The sequence below is a fragment of the Dicentrarchus labrax genome, unplaced genomic scaffold, assembly GCF_905237075.1.
Source record: "Dicentrarchus labrax unplaced genomic scaffold, dlabrax2021, whole genome shotgun sequence".
Lineage (NCBI taxonomy): Eukaryota > Metazoa > Chordata > Actinopteri > Moronidae > Dicentrarchus > Dicentrarchus labrax.
The window spans coordinates 9,543,571-9,568,120 of record NW_026136720.1 but is presented as its reverse complement, the minus strand read 5'-3'; the positions used below and the strand labels follow the sequence as shown (position 1 = coordinate 9,568,120).

The 24,550-nt window shown below is 41.1% G+C and overlaps 2 protein-coding genes across 3 annotated transcripts in view; one reads left to right on the top strand and one right to left on the bottom strand.

Moving 5' to 3' along the window:
* Positions 1–426: 426 nt before the first annotated feature.
* plekhg7 (pleckstrin homology domain containing, family G (with RhoGef domain) member 7) lies at positions 427–13,504 on the bottom strand. The gene is made up of 17 exons (XM_051381415.1): positions 13,243–13,504; positions 11,782–12,571; positions 10,963–10,985; positions 8,587–8,705; positions 7,849–7,889; positions 7,371–7,472; positions 6,770–6,919; positions 6,369–6,464; positions 5,085–5,183; positions 4,568–4,681; positions 3,965–4,139; positions 2,649–2,764; positions 2,163–2,250; positions 1,998–2,077; positions 1,744–1,897; positions 1,440–1,537; positions 427–708 (listed from the first exon to the last, which is right to left on the bottom strand). The coding sequence occupies exons 2-17, from the start codon at positions 12,427–12,429 to the stop codon at positions 598–600; spliced, it is 2,214 nt and encodes a 737-aa protein (XP_051237375.1). The 5' UTR covers positions 12,430–12,571; positions 13,243–13,504; the 3' UTR covers positions 427–597.
* Positions 13,505–17,530: 4,026 nt separating this feature from the next.
* itpr2 (inositol 1,4,5-trisphosphate receptor, type 2) overlaps positions 17,531–24,550 on the top strand; it is a 57,696-nt gene continuing 50,676 nt past the window's right edge. For both annotated transcript variants that reach the window (XM_051382768.1, XM_051382767.1), the window contains exons 1-5: positions 17,531–17,948; positions 22,280–22,350; positions 22,643–22,761; positions 22,852–22,938; positions 24,090–24,248. In XM_051382768.1, coding sequence (XP_051238728.1) covers positions 17,857–17,948; positions 22,280–22,350; positions 22,643–22,761; positions 22,852–22,938; positions 24,090–24,248 — 528 coding nt within the window. In that variant the 5' untranslated portion in view covers positions 17,531–17,856. The remainder of the gene's footprint in view (positions 17,949–22,279; positions 22,351–22,642; positions 22,762–22,851; positions 22,939–24,089; positions 24,249–24,550) is intronic.

Here is a 24,550-nt window from a genome sequence, read left to right as displayed (position 1 = left end):
ATATTTTTGATAAATACAACTAACCAATTCACATTAACATGCTTTATCTCTCTGGAGTAAAAAAAAAAAGTTTTAATTTGCGTTTGTCCACCCAGCAAGGCCTTTAATTTAAAGTTTATTTGTTATTGATCCTTGGAAACAGAAAGGTGGCAAATCAACCTATTTCATACGAGCTTGGTCAGAAGATGGAGTTTGCCCAGTTGTTACACAATTACGGGTGTTCATACTTAATCTTTAAGCCAACATGAACGAGAAGTGCTTTAAAGTGGAGGCAACTGAGCAAATTCAATTTGCTGACGAAGAGCATGTGAGCATCAAACTAAATAGAGCTGGTTAAGTCCTTGAATGTGATTTAGTATGCATGGAAAAGCAGAAGAAGCTTTAAAAAGTAGATTAATTAAAAAAGGAAAAACACTCTAGCACGACTTTTACTACATAATCGGGTATTTATTGTACACTACTGCTGTAGCTGCCTTTAAAGGCAAACATGTAGTTTACAAAATGATCCTAATGCCAAGTACAGTCATTTACAAGAGACAGTGAAGTGCACGTTGACAGCAGAGACGTTTCAGATGGCTTCAACTGCTGTTTGATGGGTCATATCTGTGAAGACTCCAGCCACAGTGAGGAGCTCTTGACTCGCGGCTGCTGAGAGTCCAGCTTCAGCAGCGCCGTCACAGCGCCCTCTATCTTTGACATCCACACTCTCTGGAAAAAGTCACATGAGGAGAAATATCAAGTTCACTTTCCAGCAATTGGCAGATTTTTTGGGAGGATTTGCTCATATGGCATTCAGTTTCTTATTTGTGTAACTCTTTATCTGTAAAGTTTGTTGCTGATTCATCATTCATTTTGTGCTACAGCTCATGTCTCATACCTGTAAGATAATCTCTAGCCAGTGACTCAAACAATTTCCCTACATTCAAAGGACAATGCTGAAAGATAAGAAGAACTGATGATGGTATTGCTATCAATAAAATCTTATCTTCTCTAAATCCCATCCCTAATTCCTAACTGCACGGCAATTTATAAAGTGTAAGACTTAACTTGCAGATAAAGCGCATGTATATTTTATAAACTAAGTCCATTTTCATAAAGTAAACCCCTGGCACATTCCCAATAATATTCTGTATCAGTACGTAACCACAAGCATACGAAGTAAATCTATTTTACTGTGTAATTGACGAGCAAAAAATCCTCTAAACTCAGCCTTGAGCAAAACATTTAAAAGAATTCTTTGTGGTTCTCTGTTCCCAGTGAAATCTTGTGCTACACAGAAAGCAGAAATGTTTGTACATAAATAACCAATCCACGCATGATGTTGCACATCTGTACGGTATGTACTATATAATAGTTGCGTAAACAGAATATAACCAGTGCTCTGCCAGCTTTTTGAAGACTGCATGAATTAGAAAAATTCATAATCAAAGTGAACGTACCTTGGCAGTCTCTGACGCAGCTTGCAGGATGAATGCACCGATGCATTGCTGGTAGCGGTTCTGGTGCATGATTATGAAAGAATGAGGCAGCCCTGATGCTACAAAGGAAGCACAAAATTACAATTCTTCCATTAACATCAAAACTGTAACACACAACACAGAGAGAGGTTTATCAAGACCCAGCATGAGGTTTTGACTCTGCTGTGTGCTCTCGACAATACCCACTCATATCTGATAAATAATCCAATAACAAAAATAATTCATGTAAAGGTTGTATGAAGAATGACTAAAATAGTGTTATTACTTGAGGCATTGAGCTGATCGATGTTCTTGAGCTGGAGTCGGTCCAGAGAGACGGGCTGGTCCAGAACCATGAAGGTGCATCCATCCTTCAGCAGCTGATCCAGCTCCAGGTTCTGCGGCATCCTCAGAGGATTCTGCTCTGGGCCGATGGACCGCTACGCAGGAGGACAAGACACACAACAAGCTATGACGCCTCTGTACAGCGTGACAACTCAATACCGCGGTTCAGATCAGGCCGAGAACAGAGTGACATACCTTCTTGTTTCTCTTTATCTTTGTGATCAGCAGGAATTCATCAAACAGGAACAGATAAACATCTATCAGCTTTGCATTCTCTAGTAATGAACCAAAGAAAGACGGTAAGACTTGAACTCAAATGGAAGTACTAAGCATGTACAATGTGTCGGAGTTACACCACACCTGTGAGCACCAGTTTCCCTTCGTGCAGCAGACTTCTGTGAGAAATGAGATTCTCCAGAGTGACGGCCTTTAAGAGATGTTTCAGATTCTGAAAGACAATCAGTCAGACAGGTTAGAAGGAAACATGTTCATCCTTTGACAATGTAAACTGATCCGACTTTGTGATACCAAAGCAACAGCCAATGACACACTGCGCGTTAAAATGTGAATACTTTAAAATAGTTTTCTTTACTTTTCATGATATCTGATTGCACATCCAGATAAATGATTGGATCATCTTATCTGCACACAAAAGGTATTGGAGGATGAAATGCTGGTGCATATCTGACCTTTACGCTCTGGTCTATTAACAAAGCTCTCACAGAAACAAACAAACATGAATATGTACACACACACACCCACACACACACACACACACACCCACCAACGCACACCCGCATCCACACCCACCCACCCACACCCACACCCACACACAAGCAGACAGACCTCAGGGACGAAGGCACGCTTGTCTCTCTCCCAAACAGGCAGCCACACCAGGGCGTCTCTCAACTGCTTCACCTTCTGGTAGTTATCCAGCCATTTCACCTTTCCCTCTAAATCACCTGGAAATCAAGAGGGACAAAGACTCTGACTGGAATGTACTACACAGTTTTAAGATTAAACGATTAATTACTTTTAGGAAAATGCTTTAGTCACATTAATAACACCCTTTTAAAATTTAAATAACAACATGGCTAAATAAAGCACAACTTTATTATCTTGCTATCTTGCTTATCACTCTTCATCTATAGTGATGGTTGGCTTCCAAACACAGGCGTGACAGATTACAGCACACTCAACTATTACAGTAAATCTGCCCCCACGCCCAGAGGACATTGCCTTACACAAGATACTGCTCGTCACCTGTGCCGCTCTGCCACACCTGTTTAACGGTTATGAGGGTAATCGTGTCATTAAAACATCTGTGAGTCTGCGCCGTTTAGTTTTGGATGACTATTTGTTCAACACAACAAAATGACATTGACGTGCAGCTCTGCAGCACATTTCCCACAGTCTGTCCTGGTTACAAAGTAAACCGCCACAACAGGTCTACAGGCACAGGCATGCTGTGAGGAATGAATGGTCAGGGCTCCTGGCTGCCATCCAACACCTAGGCTGACTGCTCTGAAAGACAAACTAGTCTTGCTTGTGTTGACGGAGATAACTTCACATACATCTGCTTAACATGCTTCTTGTGTCTTAGTGTGTTTGTAAACACTTCAGTCATAATCAGCTCAGTGACACTTGAAGCTCTGCTTGCCTTTAGCAGCTGAAAGATCTGTGGAAGAGCTTAAAAGGTCCAGTGTGTAACATTTAGGAGGCTCTAACTGGGATATAATATTCATAGGTATGTTTCTATTAGTGTGATGAATACAGGAATTGTTGTGTTTTTGTTACCTTAGAATGAGACGTTATAACTACAGACGCCGCAATGAACCATGTTTCTATAGTAGCCCAGAAGGGACAAACCAAACACTGGCTCTAGATAGAGTCTCTCATGTTTTTCTCCAGTTTCGCAGCCATCGAAAGTTTCTCCTTCTCACATCACAGCCTGTTCTCATTCCCAGGTCGTCATATACAGACGCCAGCAGTGTTCAGTTTGTTGCAATCTGAACCCACTGGGCGCCACTAAATCCTTCACACTAACAGCACGCTTACTCAGTCAGTGAGAGTCTGCTGATAAGGCAGGGCTGAAATGCTCAGCTGGTAAAGAACATCGCTGGGTTTTTTTTTGACCAGTAATTCAGTGTATATCTGCTCACATATGGATGTGTCCACTTGCTCCGCTATAACCTGCAGGCCTTTGTTCTCGACCTCCGTCTGGCATCTCTTCGCGATGTTACGCAACAACAGCGGGTATCGAGTTAGCCTCTGCAACGGCGCCACCAACAGGTCACGCAGTTGCAGCCTCCGGCATTGTTGGTTCCTCTCACACCACTGGGGACAAAAAAACGGGAAGAAAGAGAATGGACATGGTGAGAGGAGGAAAAAGAAGGAAAAGAAGGAGGTCGGGGGGGGAGCTTGTCAGTGTTTGTCAGAACAGAGGGGTGAAGGGGTGAAGGAGGGTCAGTGAAAAGCGTGTGAAGAGAAGTGAGATCTAAGACCAAAACACAATGAAAGGCCTCACAACTAACAAATACATAAGCACAATGACAGTGAAGGTTACACAAGGGACAAATGGTCGCATTCCTCTTTTTGGCAGGCCTCTGCGACACTGAGCTGCTTGTTTGGTGTTTAGGCCGCAATGTTGCTGTGTGTCCTCTTATACTTGGCACTGCCTGTCGCGTTGTCAAGGGATGTGGCGTTCTTGCCACCGGTCTAACTCGCACACATAGTTCAGCTGCTCTCAGAGTTCCCTCCTGTACCTTCACGTAAGATCCAAAGTCCTCTCTGGGCTTCAGGCTGTCCAGATAAAGCAGAGCCGTGGAGTAGTTGAGGCAGTACTTCTGCAGGCAGTGGCATATGCTCTCCTGGAAAGCCTGCCAACAGATAGTAGTGTTACACAAACATCAGGATACACACTGCTGGGTCACATCAGCAATTAAGCTGTAGATAAACAGACCATAAAAAGGGTGAGAAGATGCCAATCTGGGTACAAAAACTTGACCTGTCTGACAAATATACCCTCCGACTAGCATGAGGTGAATTATTTCCTCCCTGCTGCTTCTTGTGATACATAATTTAACACTACGATGAAGAGGTTTAACGTAAGTTCTGTATTAGTATGAAAGGCCATAGTTAGAAAATGAAGACACAGTGTGAAATGTTTCCTTTGTGTCAAACATCTTATCAGTGGAGTTTTACAACTAAATATAAACACTGCAGTCAGAGTCAGAGTGTGTTTGAATCAGTGTGTGTCTGTGATATGCGAGTCACATTTGCCTTGCTCAGCAGCTCCAGCAGGGTGGGCCCGTCATCCTCAGTGATCTCCAATGTGTCCTTGATGACGCGCAGGAGACTGGTCAGGAAACCAAAGCTCACCTGCAGCAGAAAACACTCAGTGTCAGGTGTCACTGCACACCCATGCAACACACAGTTAAAAATAGAAAAACAAAAAAGAGAGCTCAGGCACTGAACACAATTCAAGTAAAACAAGTTATTTTTTGCAACATTTCAGCCCTTAGAGATGCATTTCCCTCTTTAATTTCTTCCATATATAATAAGTAAGTATAACTACGAATGATGTAATCCTCCAGTGTCACAGGTTACTTTGTTTTCACCAGTAGCTGAAGTGAAACTGTGACAAGGCTGTGGCAAATTCATTTAGGTTAGCATGTAGGTTGTGCCCAGGATGAAATATTTTGTATAATTTTATTAGAGATTTTATTCATTGTTTTAAAGCGGGACTGCAGGACTTTTAAATTTAAACAAACATTTTTTTGCAGAACATTGAGTTTTTAAATCTGTGTCTGTGGCCACTTTCCCGTGATGGAGCACCAGTATTGATGCATTTTACATCAGACAGCAATGCTGGAGTTTTAAACCAGTAAGGGCACATCTACAGGTGAAGAGGCCCAGTCCATCCTGAGAGTGATTGATTAGACTGCCAAACCCTGACAACGGGCCAAAAAGTCCATATTTCATCTGTTCAACAAAATCAGATTATTCTTCAATTACTTTCACGTTCTTCTCCGTGGAGTCCGGCTCCCAGCCTGGACCTTCCCTGAAGCTAACAGCAGCGCACCTGCTGGACTACTGAAGGTTGTTTATTAGATGCAAGAGGTATTTTTGTTTGCTTCCTTGGATCCCAAAGGAGAGTTTGTGGAGATGAGGACTCATTCATTCATTGTTAGCTGAACTGTGGAGTTTGTATTGAGCACTGACTGTAAAATACACTGTGGTGGACTTTATATTCTTGTGTGTTTTTTGTGTGATTACTCTCACTGCCAGAGGAGTGCCAGTTTTCTAGCAAACTGTATCTTGTGTTATTTGTCTTTGGTTGTTTATCTGTCACTCTTTGCTGTTGGTGCCTCTTGACCAAGGCACTATTGAAAGAGAGATTTTTAGTGCACTTAATGAGGGAGTTAGACAGAGTCTTTTACATTTAATGCTACACAACAAGCAGTGATATTATAATGCTATGAAAGGCTTCTGTTGTTTGTAATCATTTACATAATACACCTCAAACTAGCAGGCCTCGTGCTACTTATTTGCATCATGTCTCACCAGGCAAAGCTCATTGAGGTTTGCAAATAGCCCCCAGGAGTCGATATCAGTCAGGCAGTTCCTCATCTGCAGGTTTGAGAGTGTAGCCAAAAACACCTAAAAGCAACAAAGAAGTCAGAGAGAGAATAGGCTCAGGATATCTATTGTGCTAGCATTAAATTTCTAATCCACCGCTGTAAAGAATGGACAACCAAAAGAGACTTTTACACGAACCTCACTGACAGGAATTAAGTGACAAGAGGAAAAAACAAAACAGCAGGTGTTGGGTTTCATTTGGGTTTGGTCTAATTATTTGTGTGTGTGTGTGTGTGTGTGTGTGTGTGTGTGTGTGTGTGTGTGTGTGTGTGTGTGTGTGTGTGTGTATATACGCGCACATTATGAGGCTTTGTACGGACAGTCACCTCTTTGAGAACCATGAGCTGATCCAGGAAGTAAACACACTCGCTGGTGAAGAGTTCCCAGATGGCCTCTTGTCTCTTGAAGCTTTGAGGGTCAGAGGTGGCGCTAACCTGGGAAGACTGGTCCCGCAGGAAGTCTGCCAGAGAGTAGTCCTGCACAAGTCATCAGATAAGAAAAATAAAACAACAACTTACAACAAGGAAATTAGACTTGTGTGACTTAGAAAGTGTGTCTGTATTTTAACTGTACATTATGTCACTGTAAAGTTCCAGCCACCCTCCTGAGACACTGAAATGTACTATATGTCAGTGTTTGTTTATGTAAGGCTGTAGGGTCTGGTTACTGCCAAGAAATTCTGGTTCTTGCGCAACTTGTGTCATTTAAACGTTGCAGAGCTTCCCTCTAACTGCAGTCCTGTTATTTCTAAGTCACTTGTTAAACACTGAGATCTATTTGATTGTAAATCTGGATTTCTTTGTTGTTCAAACTCTTGAGTTTGCCTGGATTAGTTGTCACTGCAGAGTCAGAACTAAAATGATGATTTATAAAACAAACAGCCTGGATGTTTGAGGGCTTTTGCTGCTGACAGTGTTCATTCCTCACCTTGTACCTCTGAAGGTCAGAGTTTCTCCAGTCTTGTATCTGTGATGTTGAGAGATATTTTTCTATATCTGATGCTGTGCCTGTCTGTGACTTCCCTTTAGTCTGTAAGGTGAAGGAAAGGACACACGGTTACATTAGGCTCTTTTGTAAGAGGAAATAGACAGAAATAGTGTCTGTAGATTTGTTATTTTGCTCAAATACGTCTCCAAATGGCAGCGCCGAACAACTATGCAGAAAAGCTAAAACTAATATGTTTGGCTCAAGTTCTGCATTTCAAGCATTGACCAATTACAAAAGGGCCAAATGGGATAAGAGGAACCACATTAATCTGCTTTGAGAAGTGGGTCAGAGAACAATGTCCAAACCAACTGCCCACTGCTAAAACAAAGCACATCAAAACAAACCACAAGCACACACCATTGGCATCCACCATCCACACACACAACAACAACAACTAACAGACAAATGACGAACCTACCGTACTACGCCTCGAAAAAGGCCATTTTGACTTCTTGGTATCTGTAAGAATCCCAAACAATACTGATTATCTACAAAAGAACAAGCAGGAATGTGTACAGATGGGATTAGAATCAAACAAACAAAACAGTGTGTTAGGATAAAAACTGTGGTGGGAGTTCAAATGGTTCACTTATTTTGTGCAAGTATGAAAGTTGCTGCCTTTTACTTTTTGGACCTAATTTGTGGTTTTGCATCACAGACACTCTAAGAGTATCTAATTAGCTTCAACTATGATGTGTTGCACAGTCTCTTTTCCAGAATAACCAGGCTTGTTAGAAAATTCTAATGATTTTCATAAAAATAAAAATAATATAAGCTGAAATTTAGAAAGTGCAAAAACAAACATTTACTTCTTAATTTTGTTCAGTTAAACCATGTTACTAACCATTCTGAATCCAACACCCAGGCTGCGAATAGTTTATTAAAGCATCATAACTAATATTTAGTTGGCTAAATGAACTTCTGTCATTACGGAGAGTAGGAAACAGCTTTGTGAGGATCACCTGTTGCTTGGACGCAAGGAGGCGTTACTACCAAGCATGATAACACATTTGCTCTTCCGGACTAGGGCTATTTATATGGCGACTGATAGCCGGACACACTAATCAGTTTATGTGGAAGCATCACTCAAAACAGAGGTCAGACCACCAGCACTGATGAGGTTAAACTTGATATAAAATATAATGCAGGATTTTACCAGAGAAGTTTGAACCATTTAACATGTCAGCCGCTCCATTGGATACAAAAAGGTCTCCTGGTGAAACGTCCAATCCAGGCAAGCTGACCACCACAGAGCTCCGTCTCCTTTCCTGAAGCCTGAGGGGAAACGTTGAACAGTGAACAGTGAACAGGTGAACGTCTTCAGACGGTATTCCACTTTTGTTGGCTGCCAAACACACTAAAAGATTAAACCTGGAAGCAATGCTTGACATTTTCAAATGAGCCTCAGTGGACATCTGAGATTCACTGTTAAACAGAAACAGTATTATTCTACTACAAATATAGTGTAGAACAAAGAGAATAGACTTGGTGCAAGCCACAGGAAATAAAAGAATTCCTTTTGTAATTTTACATGGTTGAAATACCAATGAAATACCATCTGCATTGTGCAGCAAATTGGCGATTAACATGAGTAGCTGAAATTATAAAGGATAAGTGTTATGTGTCTGGCTTATGTGTGGATAGCCGCTGATTAATGGATCACCCTATTTGTGTGGAAGGAGGCGAGCTGTCAGTGTGAGCCAGTTATAATCCTCTTGGTCTCCTTTTCATAGTTAGTAACTGAGGCATGGCTGAGGCTGGAAAAACACAGGCCTGCCTTTTTGCCTCAGGCAAAGCTCAAACAGCCACTGTTCTCAAGTGTTTTGACTTATCCTCTGCTGTTGCACTTCAGGGATTATTGCTAAAAGTAAAAAATGGACATTCTTTTGTTATGGGGGTGATGGTGATAATAAATATCTCAAAAGGGCATGGCCGCATTTGTTTTCAATTGTTACAAGAATAAAAATATTGTAAAAATATTCCAACTTGATCGGTGACTCCAACAGTCACCATCCAAAATGTGCCAATACCAACAAGGTGCTTTAAGGCGTTCAATATGGTTACAGCCAGCCGACATAAGCAGCACTGCAACCGGACAGGCTGGTTTTACCAAAGGTGAGGTTCACTTTCAGCACGCCAACACTGATTGACAGCTGGTCAGTAACTCATGTCAACATGCTGCAGTTTCACTTCCAAATATTTCAGGGTCATGGTTTTCAGAGGTAAACAGATCAAGGATCAGATAAAGGAGAAATAATAAGAAATCCTCATTACACCAGGCTCAAACAACACATTTTCTGTCTGATAAAAGGTTATCAGGACATGATCAGACCATAAGGAAGCCTGGCATACAGATGAGGGCGAACATGTCTGTTTATGATAACAGTACAATAAAACTGGAGCAGAAGTACAAGTAAGAGGAACAATATTAGTACTTGTTTGTTTTTGTCTAATATTATACGTAAACTCTGCTTTGTAAGACTGAATGATCTTTCACAGGCTTTCTTCCTCTTACAGCTCATAATATCCCCTCAAATAGGAGCTGCATTTCTGCTACTGTGCCTGCACCGTTGCACAAGCAGCAGCAAACGAGACTAACTGGAATGCACATGTAGGCCACATGGCTGCAGGGCCGACCTGAACGCATAAGTTAGTCTACAACTGAACGGTAACAGTAGAACACATAATAGTCAGCAGCACCTGAGTGCCGTAGAGGATACGTGGCTAATGGGACAGTAAGAAAGGCACCATTACTGCTCTAAACCAGGTCAGTGCCTCCTTGCAGTTCATTCCACGGCATCCTCACAATGACATCCTGTTGCTTTGTGGCCGCTCAGAAAGCTTTCTCTGTGTCAGCCTCCCTGCCACCGAGAGAACTTGTAAAAATGGGTGTTTTGTTCCCGCACAACAAGAGAAATAATGATGCCCAAAAACAAAACTGTCCCAACCAATGGCTCGCAGGGACCGGCCACTGTAAGAGGCACAGTGCCAGGGTGTAATTACGGGGACAATAGCTGCCTAATTATCCAGTGAGGGGAAGAGCCCAGCAGCCCATTAGGAAGGGTGTGGGTGGCAGTAAGAGAAAACAGCCTTAATGAGGGTTTGTCTAGCCCATATATAACCATGGGACTCTCAAAACTTAACTCACCAAGCTCATGCTCCATTAACAAAGACATGAGTGACAATGAATGCACAATGGGGCTCCTTAAACCCTTAAATGTCCAATCATCATCGCTCACGAATGTCCTGCGTGCACAGGAGTTTATGGCAGTGACATGTTATAGCTCAAATCTTTGTGCTAATGAAATGATCTGACACGGATATTGTGGAAAATATGGAAATCAGAGATGAAACATAGTGACAAAAGAACAAACAAATGTGAGATCAGTGGTCCAGTTTTATCAGTCGCAGGGAAAGTTTGACTAAATCCCTGATATGCAAACATGTTCTGACAAATGTCAAGTCCAGGTGTTTTTTGGCTATGCTGACAGGACACACGGACAACATGCAAAACAGTCCAAGGTACACTCACCTATTATGGCAATGCTCTTTCTCCTGCACAAAAAAAAAGGGAAAATACTGAATCAGTCAACGGAAAACTTTAAACTGCAACTACTCTATACACCAATACATCACTGCATTCTGGAAACATACAGTAAATGCACTGAGATGATTAACCTCTGTGAAAATGAGTTACAGGATAGATCAAAAGAAGTTCAAATCAGATGTAATAATCATACTATTTACATGCCATATAAGCACCGTCTTACTGTACACTCAGCATTAAACAGAGGGTGCAAAAACCTCCTACTGATAACGGCCCCTGCTATATCACTTTCAAACACATTCAAATTTGAGTCAGTGTTTTAAGTGGCCGCTTGGATTCAAAAGCCTCTGATATCTGAGGAGAATGTCGGGACTCTATTGAGAATGTGCTCGGTTGAATGCCACGAGCTGATGAATAGATCTGCCCATTATCTTTTTCCATCGCTCACTGACCCCTCCATTATTGGGTGACTGCTGACTGCGGTGAATAGGGGCCCAAGGAGAGCACTTCCCAGGGCTCTCCAGGCAGTGGGCTTGGTCAGACCTGTCAGTGCATGTAACTGCTGATTCATTTGCTGTCAAAAGCTTGCATTGTGAGTGACCACCACAGGAGGCAAGGCAGAATGAGGGAGAGAAGGTCTCCGCAAAAGGAAGGAATGTGTAACCATTTAATTTATAGATTAAAAAAAAAAAAATTCTCCACCAGACCACAGCACATGACTGGTGGCGATCGGTGGGAAGAGGTTTTGCAGAATGAGTTTACAAGACATGCTTTAATTGATTTTTCACAAAAAAAACTGCTCACCTGTACTTCACTATCAGGAAATCCAAATTCTTTAGAATGAGTAGGATGAGCACTGTGACATTCTTTTCTCTTAGAGGCGATGCCGTTGTCAAAAGTCATTGATCTGTGTGATCTGGTTCTCTGTCGGCCAGAGGATGAAATGGGCTGATGATCCTGACAGGTCTCTCCATCAGAGAGCGGGTTTGCTGCAAGGGGAGACTTGACTCTGTGTCCCGGGGACAGGGGGCTTACGGGGGAGGTTGCGCTCTCAGAGGAAGGCTCCTCCTGAGTGCTCCCCATTTTGACAGGATCCCAGGTACCCGTCAGAGGACGCCGGGTGCTCCTCATCCTCCTCAAGGTGGGAGACGTGGAGATGCGTCCAGGGGCCTGTCGGTCAAACTGGAAGAGAGGCGCTACCAAGCCGTCGGTGTCCACCAGGGACGAATGTCTCAGCTTGGAGTGTGTCCGTGTGAGATCTATGTGCATTATGACCGGGTTGCTGGTCTGACTCTGCTTGTGCTCAAAAGTCCCACAGTCAGTTTGTGTCTGTGCATCCGACACACCTGTGGTGACAACTTCATTTTCAACCCACTCAATGTAACTCCAGTCCAGCTGCTTCTCAACATCCTGGTCTTTATCCTGTAGAATAACGTGCTTCAGTGTAGACATTATAACCTCAAAGGCATTGTAGTGCAGCAAGGATCAGAAAATGTGTGATCTAAAGGTCTGGTTGCTTTGTCTCCTCTGAGTTAAGGTCAGATGATAATCCTGTTGCATTCCAACACTGTTCACACGTTCACCTTTCAAGCTTCTGAGGAGGAAAAAAAAAAAAAAAAAAAGAGTAGAAAATATGTCAATAGCCACGAGCAAAATGAAAGCAGGGTGAGCACAAACTTACCTCCTAATCGGGGGATTTTAACTTGGATGAAAATGGTTTATTGGCAGTGAAGTGGCATTAAAAAGTGTAAGTTAGTGTGCATTTACACATCTATGTGAGTGTGTGTGTGTGTGTGTGTGTGTGTGTGTGAAGGGGGGGAGACCAGGTGAAGAAGACAATAATGCTACAACACATTATAATGTACAGTAACTGCACAGCCAATTTAAGTCTTGACAATGTGGTGTGAGACAAAGAACTAAAGGAAGCCATGCACCTTATTGAGCTCCCCTGTCCTCAGTCTACTGTCTGTCCCAGTGTTTGTTCACTGATACTGATTTTCTCTTGTGGTTGCCTCACTAAAAAGATATTAGTATCCCCCTGTTTTTCCACCATATTAGGTTCATGCCATTGTTTATTCAAAGCCGCGCGAGCCAGTTAACTCGGCACATCCACGAGGTAACAAAGGTAACAAACACATGTATCCTAAAGTTCCCCAGCCATAAGCAACCTGTACTGAACATCACCTGTGTGGAAGCACAAACCGCACGTGCTTGGAAAGGAAAAAAACAAAGCTCGTTAAAATTTGATAGATGTGGTTTACTTACATGCGCCGGTGCCTCGCGACAACCTGAACGACTGGTGGTGAAGTGTGACCCGGGGAGAGAGTCGTGGTGCTCCTGGTGCCGTTACTGCTGCTGCTCCTGCTTGTGGTTTAGGAGGTTAAAAAAAAAAAAAAAAAAAAGCTCACAAATTTTGAGAAAGAAAGTCACACGGTCCGACGGCGTTTAGTTTTCTGTCAAAACACCGGAGCGAGGAAACAGGTCTGTGTGGTGCGGAGTGGAGGAGGGAGTGGAGCTGGTGGGGAGGTACAAGTGCACTGCATGGTAACATCAATACTCACTCACTCTCTCTCTCTCTCTCTCTCTCTCTCTCTCTCTCTCTTTCATTTCAATCCAATAGGCTTTATTGGCATTTGACATGCACAATTATTATACTAACAACATTAAAACGAACAAAAATGGACAAAAATCAATGTGAATAGAAATTAAATAAAATAAAATCGATAATGATATAGATGATGATGATATGTATATATACAGTATAGAAGTAATCAAGTTATTCAATAAAACCAAGTCATTTAAAACAAACAAACAAACAAATGGAGATGGTATCCGTAGGTAGAATATAATGTATAATAATGCCCAGCTAGGTGTCCATTATCAGTCGTCTATTAATTCCTGATAATGGACTGGATTGTGCATAGCTGGGCATTATTATACATTATATTCTACCTACTGACACTGATCTCATCTCTTACATACCTGTCTGCCTATATATATTTATATATTATATATAGTGGCATGGCAGGAAGGGACATATTTGCATATTCGGCAGTGAACACTGCATATTGTTTCTTTTTCCCAGCCCTGCCCAACCCAACACATACACAAACACACACACACACACACACACACACACACACACACACACACACACACACACACACACAGGAACATTAAGTTGTTCAATAAAACTAACTGACATGTACCAATCTATTTTTGTCACAATAGTATCATAGGAGATGGAAACAAATCAACACCTACCATTGAAGTCTATGAGGCAGAAAGCTGTAACTTCAGAAGGGGTTAGAATAGAAAGAGGGTTTAAAGTTTTCAACTGACTGTGTCTGTTTCTATTTTACAACAAAAGATAATTAATGTAAAGCTTTGGAAAAATAATCAATGGCAAAACACAGTATCAGCTTCTCATCTACTTTTTTTTTTTTTTAACACTACTAATAAGAATTACCTTGAAATTAATACAATAAATTCATGAACACCTTAATATGTTTAGATAAGTGATTTAAAAGTAGCTTCACTACACCACATTGAGTCAGCAGTTACAGCTCCGCTGCTAAGCAAACATTTATAACTATTATCTCTTCAACAGGAGCTGGTTTAGCTGATTTTTATTCTCCATGACTGGATTTTGCTTCTGCCTTATTTATGTGGGATAACAAACTAAATTATCAAGCTGTTAGTTCACCGAAATGTATATATTCATCAGTTTATTTAACAGTTAGAGGGGTTGAGTCAAGGCTACACTGTGGTTATCTCCACAGCAGGATACCACTTTCTTTCTTTAGCTGTGTAGTTGACCATATAGCAGTGTTTTTCTTTGTACGGCACATTAACATGCTGAATTTTTATGAAAAATGTTATATGGCTAAATAAATCAGATTTTGGTCTTAATTATGCTTTAAATAAATAAGTAGTTACTGCATTTTAGGCTTTGTAGGGCAGTATAAGCCTTAGCTATGATATATTTAGCCTTATGTGATATTGTGGCTGTAAATTACACTACATCACTTCCTATTTTCTGTATCAAAATGATTATTACGCACATCGAGGCTGTAAACAAGTTACCTCCAGGCAGACATAGACCAGTTTGTGTGGCAACAGTAGATCATTTTACAGCATAAAAAGGTCAGCAGTAATCAGTGATGGAAGAGTCTTCAGGGGCTCCTGGACATGAGTCTACATTAAGCAGCTGTATCCTATCCTATCCTCCACCATTCATATAGGTTTTATTTTAGTTTGTAATTATATATATATATATATATATATATTATTTATATTTAGTTTAATTTCTATGGTCTACAATCATCCACCAGTGTTTAGTGCTTGGTTTCTTCCTGTGGACGAGCCCATTCAGATTTAAATGTGTGTCACTGGGTCTCACCTGCAGACTGTTTATATGCCTGAGGAACAAGTCGTTGGCACCAGTATGAAAAAAAGCCTTTTGTCTATTTGTTTGTATTTAACACACAGACAAAGTCAGGGAAGCAGCAGAATTACCTGTTGGTTGAGCACAAGTGAACACTAGAGGGCGATATAGGTCAGATAATGGGATCCTCTGTATGACAGTGCAGCTGAGGCTGAGGCTATCTAGCGACCCCTACTGTATGAATACAGGTAGTACATGTCCAAAACCACCACATCTCTCTTCCTTAAAGGCCTCTGTCATTGTCTCTCTGTAGGTCATTTAGTTTTCCAATCCCAAGTTTCCAATAAATTAGGTAACTAATAGGGTAAACACCAGCTAACATTAGATTAATGGTGGTGCTTTCAATTGTTTTCACTGCCTGGTGCACAGTTGGCAATTGGTACGTTTTGTGGCCTTAAGTTTCAAAACCAAAAACAGTTTCCACAGAAAAATTATCATCGCTTTCATCATCATCATCATTGTCATCATTATAGTCACTGTCAGTGGTGGCAGCAGTATTCAGATCTCCTACTTCAAAGTATCAAAAGTTCTCCTGCAAAAAAATGTCCCCTGTGACTAATTATTAGTAATATTTGACATTATTAAATCGTTAATACCTATACATCAATGTGTATGTAGTATTTAACTGTAGCTGGTTAAGGTGGAACTACTTTGATCTATATGCAGTTTAGTAGTTTAGTCAAGTGGTTCCAAACCCAGGGGAGGAGTCCTCTGAGGTGATGATTAATGGGGCAGGAAAGAAGAAAAAGCAAAGTTCTGATATACATATTTTCATTTATTTTTTGGATGTTTCTCTAATCTTTTACCCTTTTGCAAAACATTAGATAATTTTTGCTCTTTTAGCTGTTCAATCGTTCTTTAAATGACAAGTTTAGAGGGGAAATGTCTCTTTGGGTGGAACTGCTAATAACTCAGAGACATCTTATCTGACATCAGGTGACAGGGAGCCCAAGCCCCATTTGTTTTTTGTTTTTTTGTAAGGGTTTTAACTTTGACAGTGCTTTTTACAGCTTTTATAAGCTTTTTTATATGTAAAATCCTAATTGGAAAAGTAACTAGTATCTATAGCTGTAAAAAAATACATGTACTGTAGTGTGGTAAGAATATGGAAACATGGTGGAGTAGAAGCATAAAGTAACAGAAACTACAGTAAATGTGTTAAGTTACTTTCCACTAATGATGATTGTGTATTCAGGCTTGAAGCTACTGATGTGAAAGAAGATTGTGGACCTTTTGAAACCTGTATGGTGACCCAGGAGTGCAAAACATTTCACACACAAAAAAATAGACAAAACAGAAAACACAAAGACATTACACCTACCCTCATGGGAATGAAACCCCACTACCATGTGTGGTTCTGTTGTAAAGTGAAACATTTACTAGCTTGTCTGTATTTTTTTTGTCAGACCCACTCTGGCCTTATGTGGCTGTTGTTGGCGTCCAAAACTAAGCACAGTCATGAAAAGAAATCAGATCATGTGAAAAAGGGCTATTAATGTGTGATTTATGATTTCTATTGTTCTGTTGTCTTCTTTGTCTGCTGCAGTACATGCTCATCATGAATTGTGTCCAGCTTTAATATATTTTGTGTCCTCTGGCTGCACCTCCTGCAGTTGGTGAAATACTGTTGTGATTTCAGTTTTGTTGATTGATTCATTATTTGTTTGTTATATGTTGTTGTTTTTACCAAGATCTATCTATCTATCTATCTATCTATCTATCTATCTATCTATCTATCTATCTATCTATCTATCTATCTATCTATCTATCTATCTATCTATCTAGTACAGGAGTATAAAAGACACATATATTAATGTTTATGCTCACATATTCACACATAAATCTTATCATGCACTATTCCAATAGAAACAACAAGGATATTTCACCTCTTGTAGTCTATTGAGCAGACTTTATGATACATTATGATCCATAATATTTTTAATATGCATTACATGTCTGCACCTACAACTATAGCTGTATTGCCATGTAAAGTCACAACTAAAAGTGATCAGTGAAAGACTTTTTCAGTGGGCCGCGCTCTGAATAAAAACAAAAACATGTCATTGAACGGAATTTGCCCACAGCCCTGACAGCAGCAGTCTCCTCCCCCTGAAGTGGATGTGAAGAAGAGCCCTCTCCGGTCTGTGTGACATACAGGAAGAAGTTGAATAAGTCTAAAACACAGCGTTTTTCTCTCTCGCTCTCTCTCAAAAAAAGAAAAAAAAAGGAAAGAGAAAAGCGCCACCGTTTTTTTTGTTTCTGTTTTTGTGCACTTTCTCAATCGACTTGCTGAAATGTAGATCTGGAAGAATGAAGGTGGATCCGAGGACTGCTGCTAAACTGGAGGCGCTGTAACGCGTGGATCACTTCACCCGAAGAGAAGTACCATTGGGTTATTAAATGGGAAATCAGGAGACATCTACACAGTGAAAATGTCAGAGCACAGATCCAGTTTTCTTCACATTGGAGACATTGTGTCTCTTTACGCGGAAGGCTCGGTGCATGGCTTCATCAGCACTTTGGGGTATGTTCCTCCGGTCTGACTCTTAACTTTCTACTCACTGGGGAGCCCATATGGATTAATCCTCGTATCTTACTACTTTCACTTTACATCTACACACCACTCTCTTCATCTCACCCCCCCACACACACACATCTACACACCCTCCTCTACACACCCTCCTCATCTACACACGTTCACTGGCAACTGCTCAAGTCTGAACTTAAAGTGTGCAACTTGTGGTCAAGGCCTGTCAGCGCGCTAAATGCAGCTTCTCAGGAAATTCTTCACGTTTACGCAAATGTAGCAGGAATGCAAAGCAGCGCGTTAAGCCAGGTAGAGAAATGGTAGTGGTCTTTAAACTAGGGTCCAGAGGGAGCCACGATGAGGTTTCGTTTTGATGGGATCTGAGACACATTTTGATTTGGGGAGAGGAAAGATCTTGAGTTCACAATCCGTTAAAGTTCCTGCCATATTCAGTGACTGGGCCACCATTTAAAGCAATCTGGGGGTCGGCACACCTCCAGTGAGTCACATGATAAGTAATTGGATAGGAAAGAAGGAATAACATCAAGATGTATAAGAAATTTGTCAGACTTTTTACTGATCTTTCTCTTTAATACTCCAGTCGCTAATAATTAATCAATGAAATGATCTGTGGAGTTTTGTGAGACTGCTCTCCCACATATTTAACTTGTGATGAGGGTTTTCAAGACACTGATCCATGAGTTATGGTGCGTTTAAAATGTAATGTGAAGTTTTTATGTCCTAGCTCACACAGTCAGTCAGTTGTCAGTTTGACTTCAAATATACGGCTGTGTGTAGGTGTGATGGAAACTTCTTTTTAATGTGTCTCCACACATAAGTGCTTTAAGCCATGAGCAGTTAGTCTGTAGTTCCTCCTGAACTGAATGCCTCGGTGGTTCCGGGTGCACTCTGGCCTCTGAGCCTGCAGAACGAGCGTGGAAAGTTCAACTGGCCCTGAGGAATGAGTCTGCCCCACCCACCTCCTCTCCCTTTTCCTCACCCTGTTTCTCACTCTCTTTCTCAACTCTTTCTTCCGTAAATTCCTCTTGCAAACTGTGACTTAACCACAGTTGGCATATTACAACCTTTTCTTTAATGCCTAGTGCTGTGGAGGATCGTAATAGTTAGTACCTTGACTTACAACCTGGTTTGTATGTAACACTGTTCCCCTCCTCGCTATCTGCAGGAGTGCATGCAGCCAACCTACTTTCTTTTGCTGAAAATGCTCCCATAACTGTAGAGAGCTGTGCCAGTGCAAATATAAGCAGCAGTGGCACACACATACACAGAAGGGCTGTAAATTTCAAAATGCAAAAGAGCAGAGTGACGATTGTTCACAGCTCCTGTTGTTGTGAAGCAAAGCAGTGAAACTCTTATCAGCGATTCAATAACTCATGTAGTTTGACAGGAGCTGTGCTGTGCCAGAGCTCACCAAGGCCCACAGAGAGAACAACCATATCCAAAGCAAAAAAAAAACCCTGCAGGAACCTCCTTGAGCCACAGCCCCTGTCAGCACAATGTAACCTCGGCTACACAAGGCTACTCATGCCCATGTTTGCTTAGGATAACATTGAATCTCCCCACACACCTTACATTGTAAACACTCAAATGACCTTTGAGTTTCTTATGAGGTCCTCTGGCCGATCCAGATCCTTTAATGACCTTGACCCTTTTGGATCTTGTGCCGATTCACATTTTTGATTATCAGAAAGGTTAATTTTGGTATAAGTTTTTGACTTTTTAGTAAGACAAATATAAAATGATTCTGTATCCATTGATTGGAAGGCTATTAGTTTCCCATTTCTTTATGTTCCATAAGAAGTGAAATAATGATAGGATGCATTTAATGAGGAAGTGTATGACTCAGTTAGATTACTGGACTGCTTTAGATGCAAGTTGAAACATGCAATAGCAGACTGGTGGTAAAATCTTTCACACATGTACACCTTTTCTTTCAGATGAGTGAGTCTACTGTTTCCTTCACTTTTTCCTTATTAAAATAACACTCAACAGAAGAAACATATCAGACCTGCTGCTCTGTATTACATACTGTATTTTTCTTTCCTGCGTTGTTGTCTTACTCTGCTCAACACAAGCAATGGAGCTAAAATTAGCTTGCCTGTGTCCAGCCTGGTAGATATATCGTTCGTTCATGTTTAACTCGGTTACAGAGCAAACTCTTGCGCTGACTGTGAGTGTCACCCTCCGTCAAAGCCTCTCTGTTTGAACTAAAGCCCAGCTCTCTGCGGACTTAAGGTTACTTATTTATGAGCACGAGGGACTTTTCCAGAGATCCTTTCCTGTTTAGCCATTTAGCACTTGATTTTGCTTCCTGTTGGCCTCTATTGTTTCTCATTTAGATGCAAGTCTGATACAGAGTCTGAGGAAATAATACACATGCTCTGGATTGACACTGATGGGGTGCTGTGGTATAAATAGGAAATGGCTCAGCTCACTTCAGCAGAGGCTGCCAGCTTTGCATGAATTGGTGGAATTGTGCATTGCATTATGTTTCTCCTCAGTGGACGGGATGAATGGATGTGCTTGTGCACCTCGGCCTTTGGTGCAAATGGGATAAGGGGAATGGGATGATATGGAGTCTTTGATATATAAATTCATAGCTGGTGTCATAGAATATATTTCAACAAGTTTAAGTTACAACATTTTCTCAGGTGTAAAGACTACAAACACTGTATGTGGTCAACAGAACACACAAAAACTCCCTCAAACACTGCAACCTTTGCCCTCACAGAACTGGTTTTCCACTCAAACATAGTTCTCAACTCAATTGTACTTTTAAACCAGATTGTCTCACATTAGCTCTCTCAGACATGGTCTGTCTGGCTTTTGCCTTGTCTTGACTTAACTAAACCGATTTCCTGAAAGAGGATTAGAGTTTACTCCCACACTAAATACGGCCTCAAATAAAACCTCCAAGATAGATATAACTTCAGATTAATAGATTGGTTTGGTTCGTTTAAACACCAACGAGTTGCAGCAACTAAACAAGGCTTCTAATCTTTTCCTACATTTTCAAATGCAGAATAGATGATTTCACTGCTGTAGCTCCGACTTGCATTTGAGTCACAAGTAAGAAAGCCTGTGACCCCCCTCTGACCGCTTTTAATGGTTTAGGTATTCTGTTCGTAAACCCGCTCTTTTCCGTCTCCATTGTTTTGCCTGCTGTTACTCCTCCAATTCAACTAAGTAATGGGCTTTCTGCCATTACAGCTTTTATGAGCACCATCACCCTCAGTCTTCTCAGCGTTGACTACTAACATGGAGGCGGCTGAAATGAATATGAATACCAACCATGTGCACCGTTTGCACAGTGTTAGGAAGGTTCTTTTGCAACATTAATCCCTTTTAGCTTTTTGTGCACCAAAGCATTTGTTCTAGAGATTTGTCATCGGTTTCAGAAGTTTAACCAAAAGTCAGTGAGAATTTTCACTCACCTTCTGTGCCTCCCTAAAACTGTCAGTAGTCAGTAACAAGCATATAAAAGGCTAGATGTGGGGAAACAAGGCAGTTATTAACTGGATGACACCCTTCCAAAGCTCTCTAATCAACCTTGCACAGAAACCACATAGTTTCCTCTGGTGGCAGCAGCTCACGTCAGCCTGTGCCTACAGACAGTAAAAGCACAATTCACAACATTTTACACATACCATGTTGATAGATGTTTTTGTTACTTATAATAAAAAGTCTAGGTATATGTTTTCATTACCTTAGAATGAGCTGCGGACCGCCTTCAATGGGGTCCGCCCGGTTGAACCACCATGTTTCCACAGTTACCCAGAAAGGACATACCTTGGCTGTCAACCAAACTTGGATGTCATGTTACCCCCAGTTTATCTATCTTGATACAAACCACAAGACTGAGCAGACCTCCCGCGCCCCCAAACCTTCCTTCCTACTGGGCTGGAAAGTGTAGATCAAAGCTGTGTTAAATTAAATGAACTTCATCCATCTAAATGTTCAGATCATCAGCCCAGATACTGGGAGAGCTCTGCGGAGATGGACACGATGGTGAACAGCGCTGTCACTCTTTCTTGTGCTGCCAGCAGAGCATTTCATCCTGCAGGTAGCCAGTCGGCTGTAGAGCCGGTGTGGTTTTGAACCGTGTATTCAAATGATTGGTTTTAATACTAGACAGAGGTTCTGCTTTGTGTATTTGCGTTTGACTGTGATACCACAGTTAGACTACAGTTTGTGCTATGTAAATCTTTACCTTCAAGGCAAGTGATTTTCTGGCTGAACAGAGCCACTGCATGAAGGCTAAAATGACCTGCAGCGATTTTATTATCATTTTGTGCTCTTCTCTGCAGGCTTGTCGATGACAGGTGTGTGATCCAGCCTGATGCTGGAGACCTGGCCAACCCTCCCAAAAAGTTCAGAGGTGTGTAGGAATACACTAATCACACACACACACACACACACACACACACACACACACACACACACACACACACACACACACACTTTTAGACTGTCACCTGATCATTTGCACCCAATGTCATATAAAACAACACTGTGGTTTTAGAGAAGCTTTCATGTGTTTAAGTGGCTCCACTGGCCTCTGGTGGGTAAATAACCATTAACCTCAAAAATTTAGTTTCACCACATTAAGACCCTGAATTGACATCCTGAGAGCGACTCCTATGTTCCTGAATGCTTTTCCTCCTATCCAGATTGCCTCTTCAAGATGTGTCCCATGAACAGATACTCGGCCCAGAAGCAGTTCTGGAAGGCAAAACAAGGAAAACAAGGAAACAACAACACACAGGGAGACCTGTTTAAGAAGTTACAGGTATAATTGTTTTCTTTAATCACAATCTGCATCTATATCTTATTTTTCTTTATTCCCAAAGCTTATGTAAATCTCTGTTTCACCACTCAGCATGCAGCAGAACTGGAGCAGAAGCAGAACGAGTCAGAGAACAAGAAGCTCCTTGGAGACATTGTCAAATACAGTAATGTCGTCCAGGTACGGCCCATCTCTTCAGCAAACACCTGCGGCACCAGATTGTCTTAAGTCCGGAGCCTGTTTTTGTTTTCCTGTTTACCAAGGTTGTGTTACTGTCATTCAATCCCTGATACCTCTGGGAATGTTGTCGAAGCCAGTGATAGTATTTGGTTTCGCTGATTGCTAAACTCTTGTTTTAGGGAACTGAATTGAGAAAATCATCTACATATTTAACTGCTGTTTCAAAACGCCTTCAGGGCAGTCACTATTGTTTCATTGCTTCAGTAAATAGGCCGTATCAATAAGCTACTTGTTAGGGTTGACCTGATATATACTGGTATAATTTAGTCCTTGTTTGTTAAATGAATCAGGAAATGGGTTGTGTGGTATTACACACACTTATGTTAATGAGGTCAAATTGAATACAATTTTAAACCAGCTCTTTAAAATCGAGCAAGAGGTTAGGTGGATCTGTTATTATTCTTGTACAGTGGTTGAAGTACATTAACTTAAGCACTGTACTAAGTACTGTAAGTGCTCAGTATTTTGAGTATGCCATTTTACACTACAAGTACTTAACATAAAACATATGAAGAGCTTAAAAAACATGTTGCTTTGTTATAGGTTAAACTACCCACCAGTAACAGTAACAAGTACAGCTGAAAGGATTAGTCGGTTAATTGATTAGTCGATTGATAGAAAATGAATGGGCAACTATTTTGATCATCGTTTAAATCATTTTGTATGCAAAAATGCTGCTTTTCCTTAAAATATTTAAGTATTTTAAATGTATTTTTAAGAGTTTTTGACTATTGGTTGGACAAAACAGGCATTATGAAGTTGTCACTTTGGGCACTGGGCTGAATTTTATGAACTTTTACAAACTAAACAAGCAATCGGTTGATTGAGAAAATAATCAGGATATTAATCCATCATAATAAAAATAATCATTAGTTGCAGTGCTATATAAAATAGTTCAAATGAGCTCCACCTCAACCAACTACAGCAGTAAAATCCTCCTTTTACAGTTATACAGAGTAAGTTTACTCTTGTGTCACAGACTTTTACTCTTAATGAAGTATTTTCACAGTATAGTATTAATACTTTTAATTAAGGTTCTTCCTCCACCACTGGTCTTATAGTGTCTAAACACTCTGATCCTTCTGTCTCAGCTCCTGCACATTAAGAGCAATAAATACCTGACGGTGAACAAGCGTCTGCCTGCTCTGCTTGAGAAGAATGCCATGCGAGTTTCTTTGGACCCAGCCGGGAATGAGGGCTCCTGGTTCTACATTCAGCCCTTCTGGAAGCTCCGCAGTGAAGGAGATAATGTAGGTTTCTCTATCTACAGGAAGTGCTGTACAACAAATTGACATTGGTCTCTGATACAAGTGAAGCAGATGTCGTTTGGTGTTTGATCCGACTTTTTCATCCTATACACCGTCAGTTCATTGTTTGTCCTGTTCCAGTAACATTTCTGATTTTGTCCTTCCCCCTTTGGCTTTAGCATCCTATGGTTAAAGGTATTGCTCTTGATTGTGCATGGTGTTTGTGCATTATTCAGTCAGACACAGAATATCATCTAAGAAGCATGGATGCACCGGCCTTCCCATTGCATGTAGGCTGTTAGGTT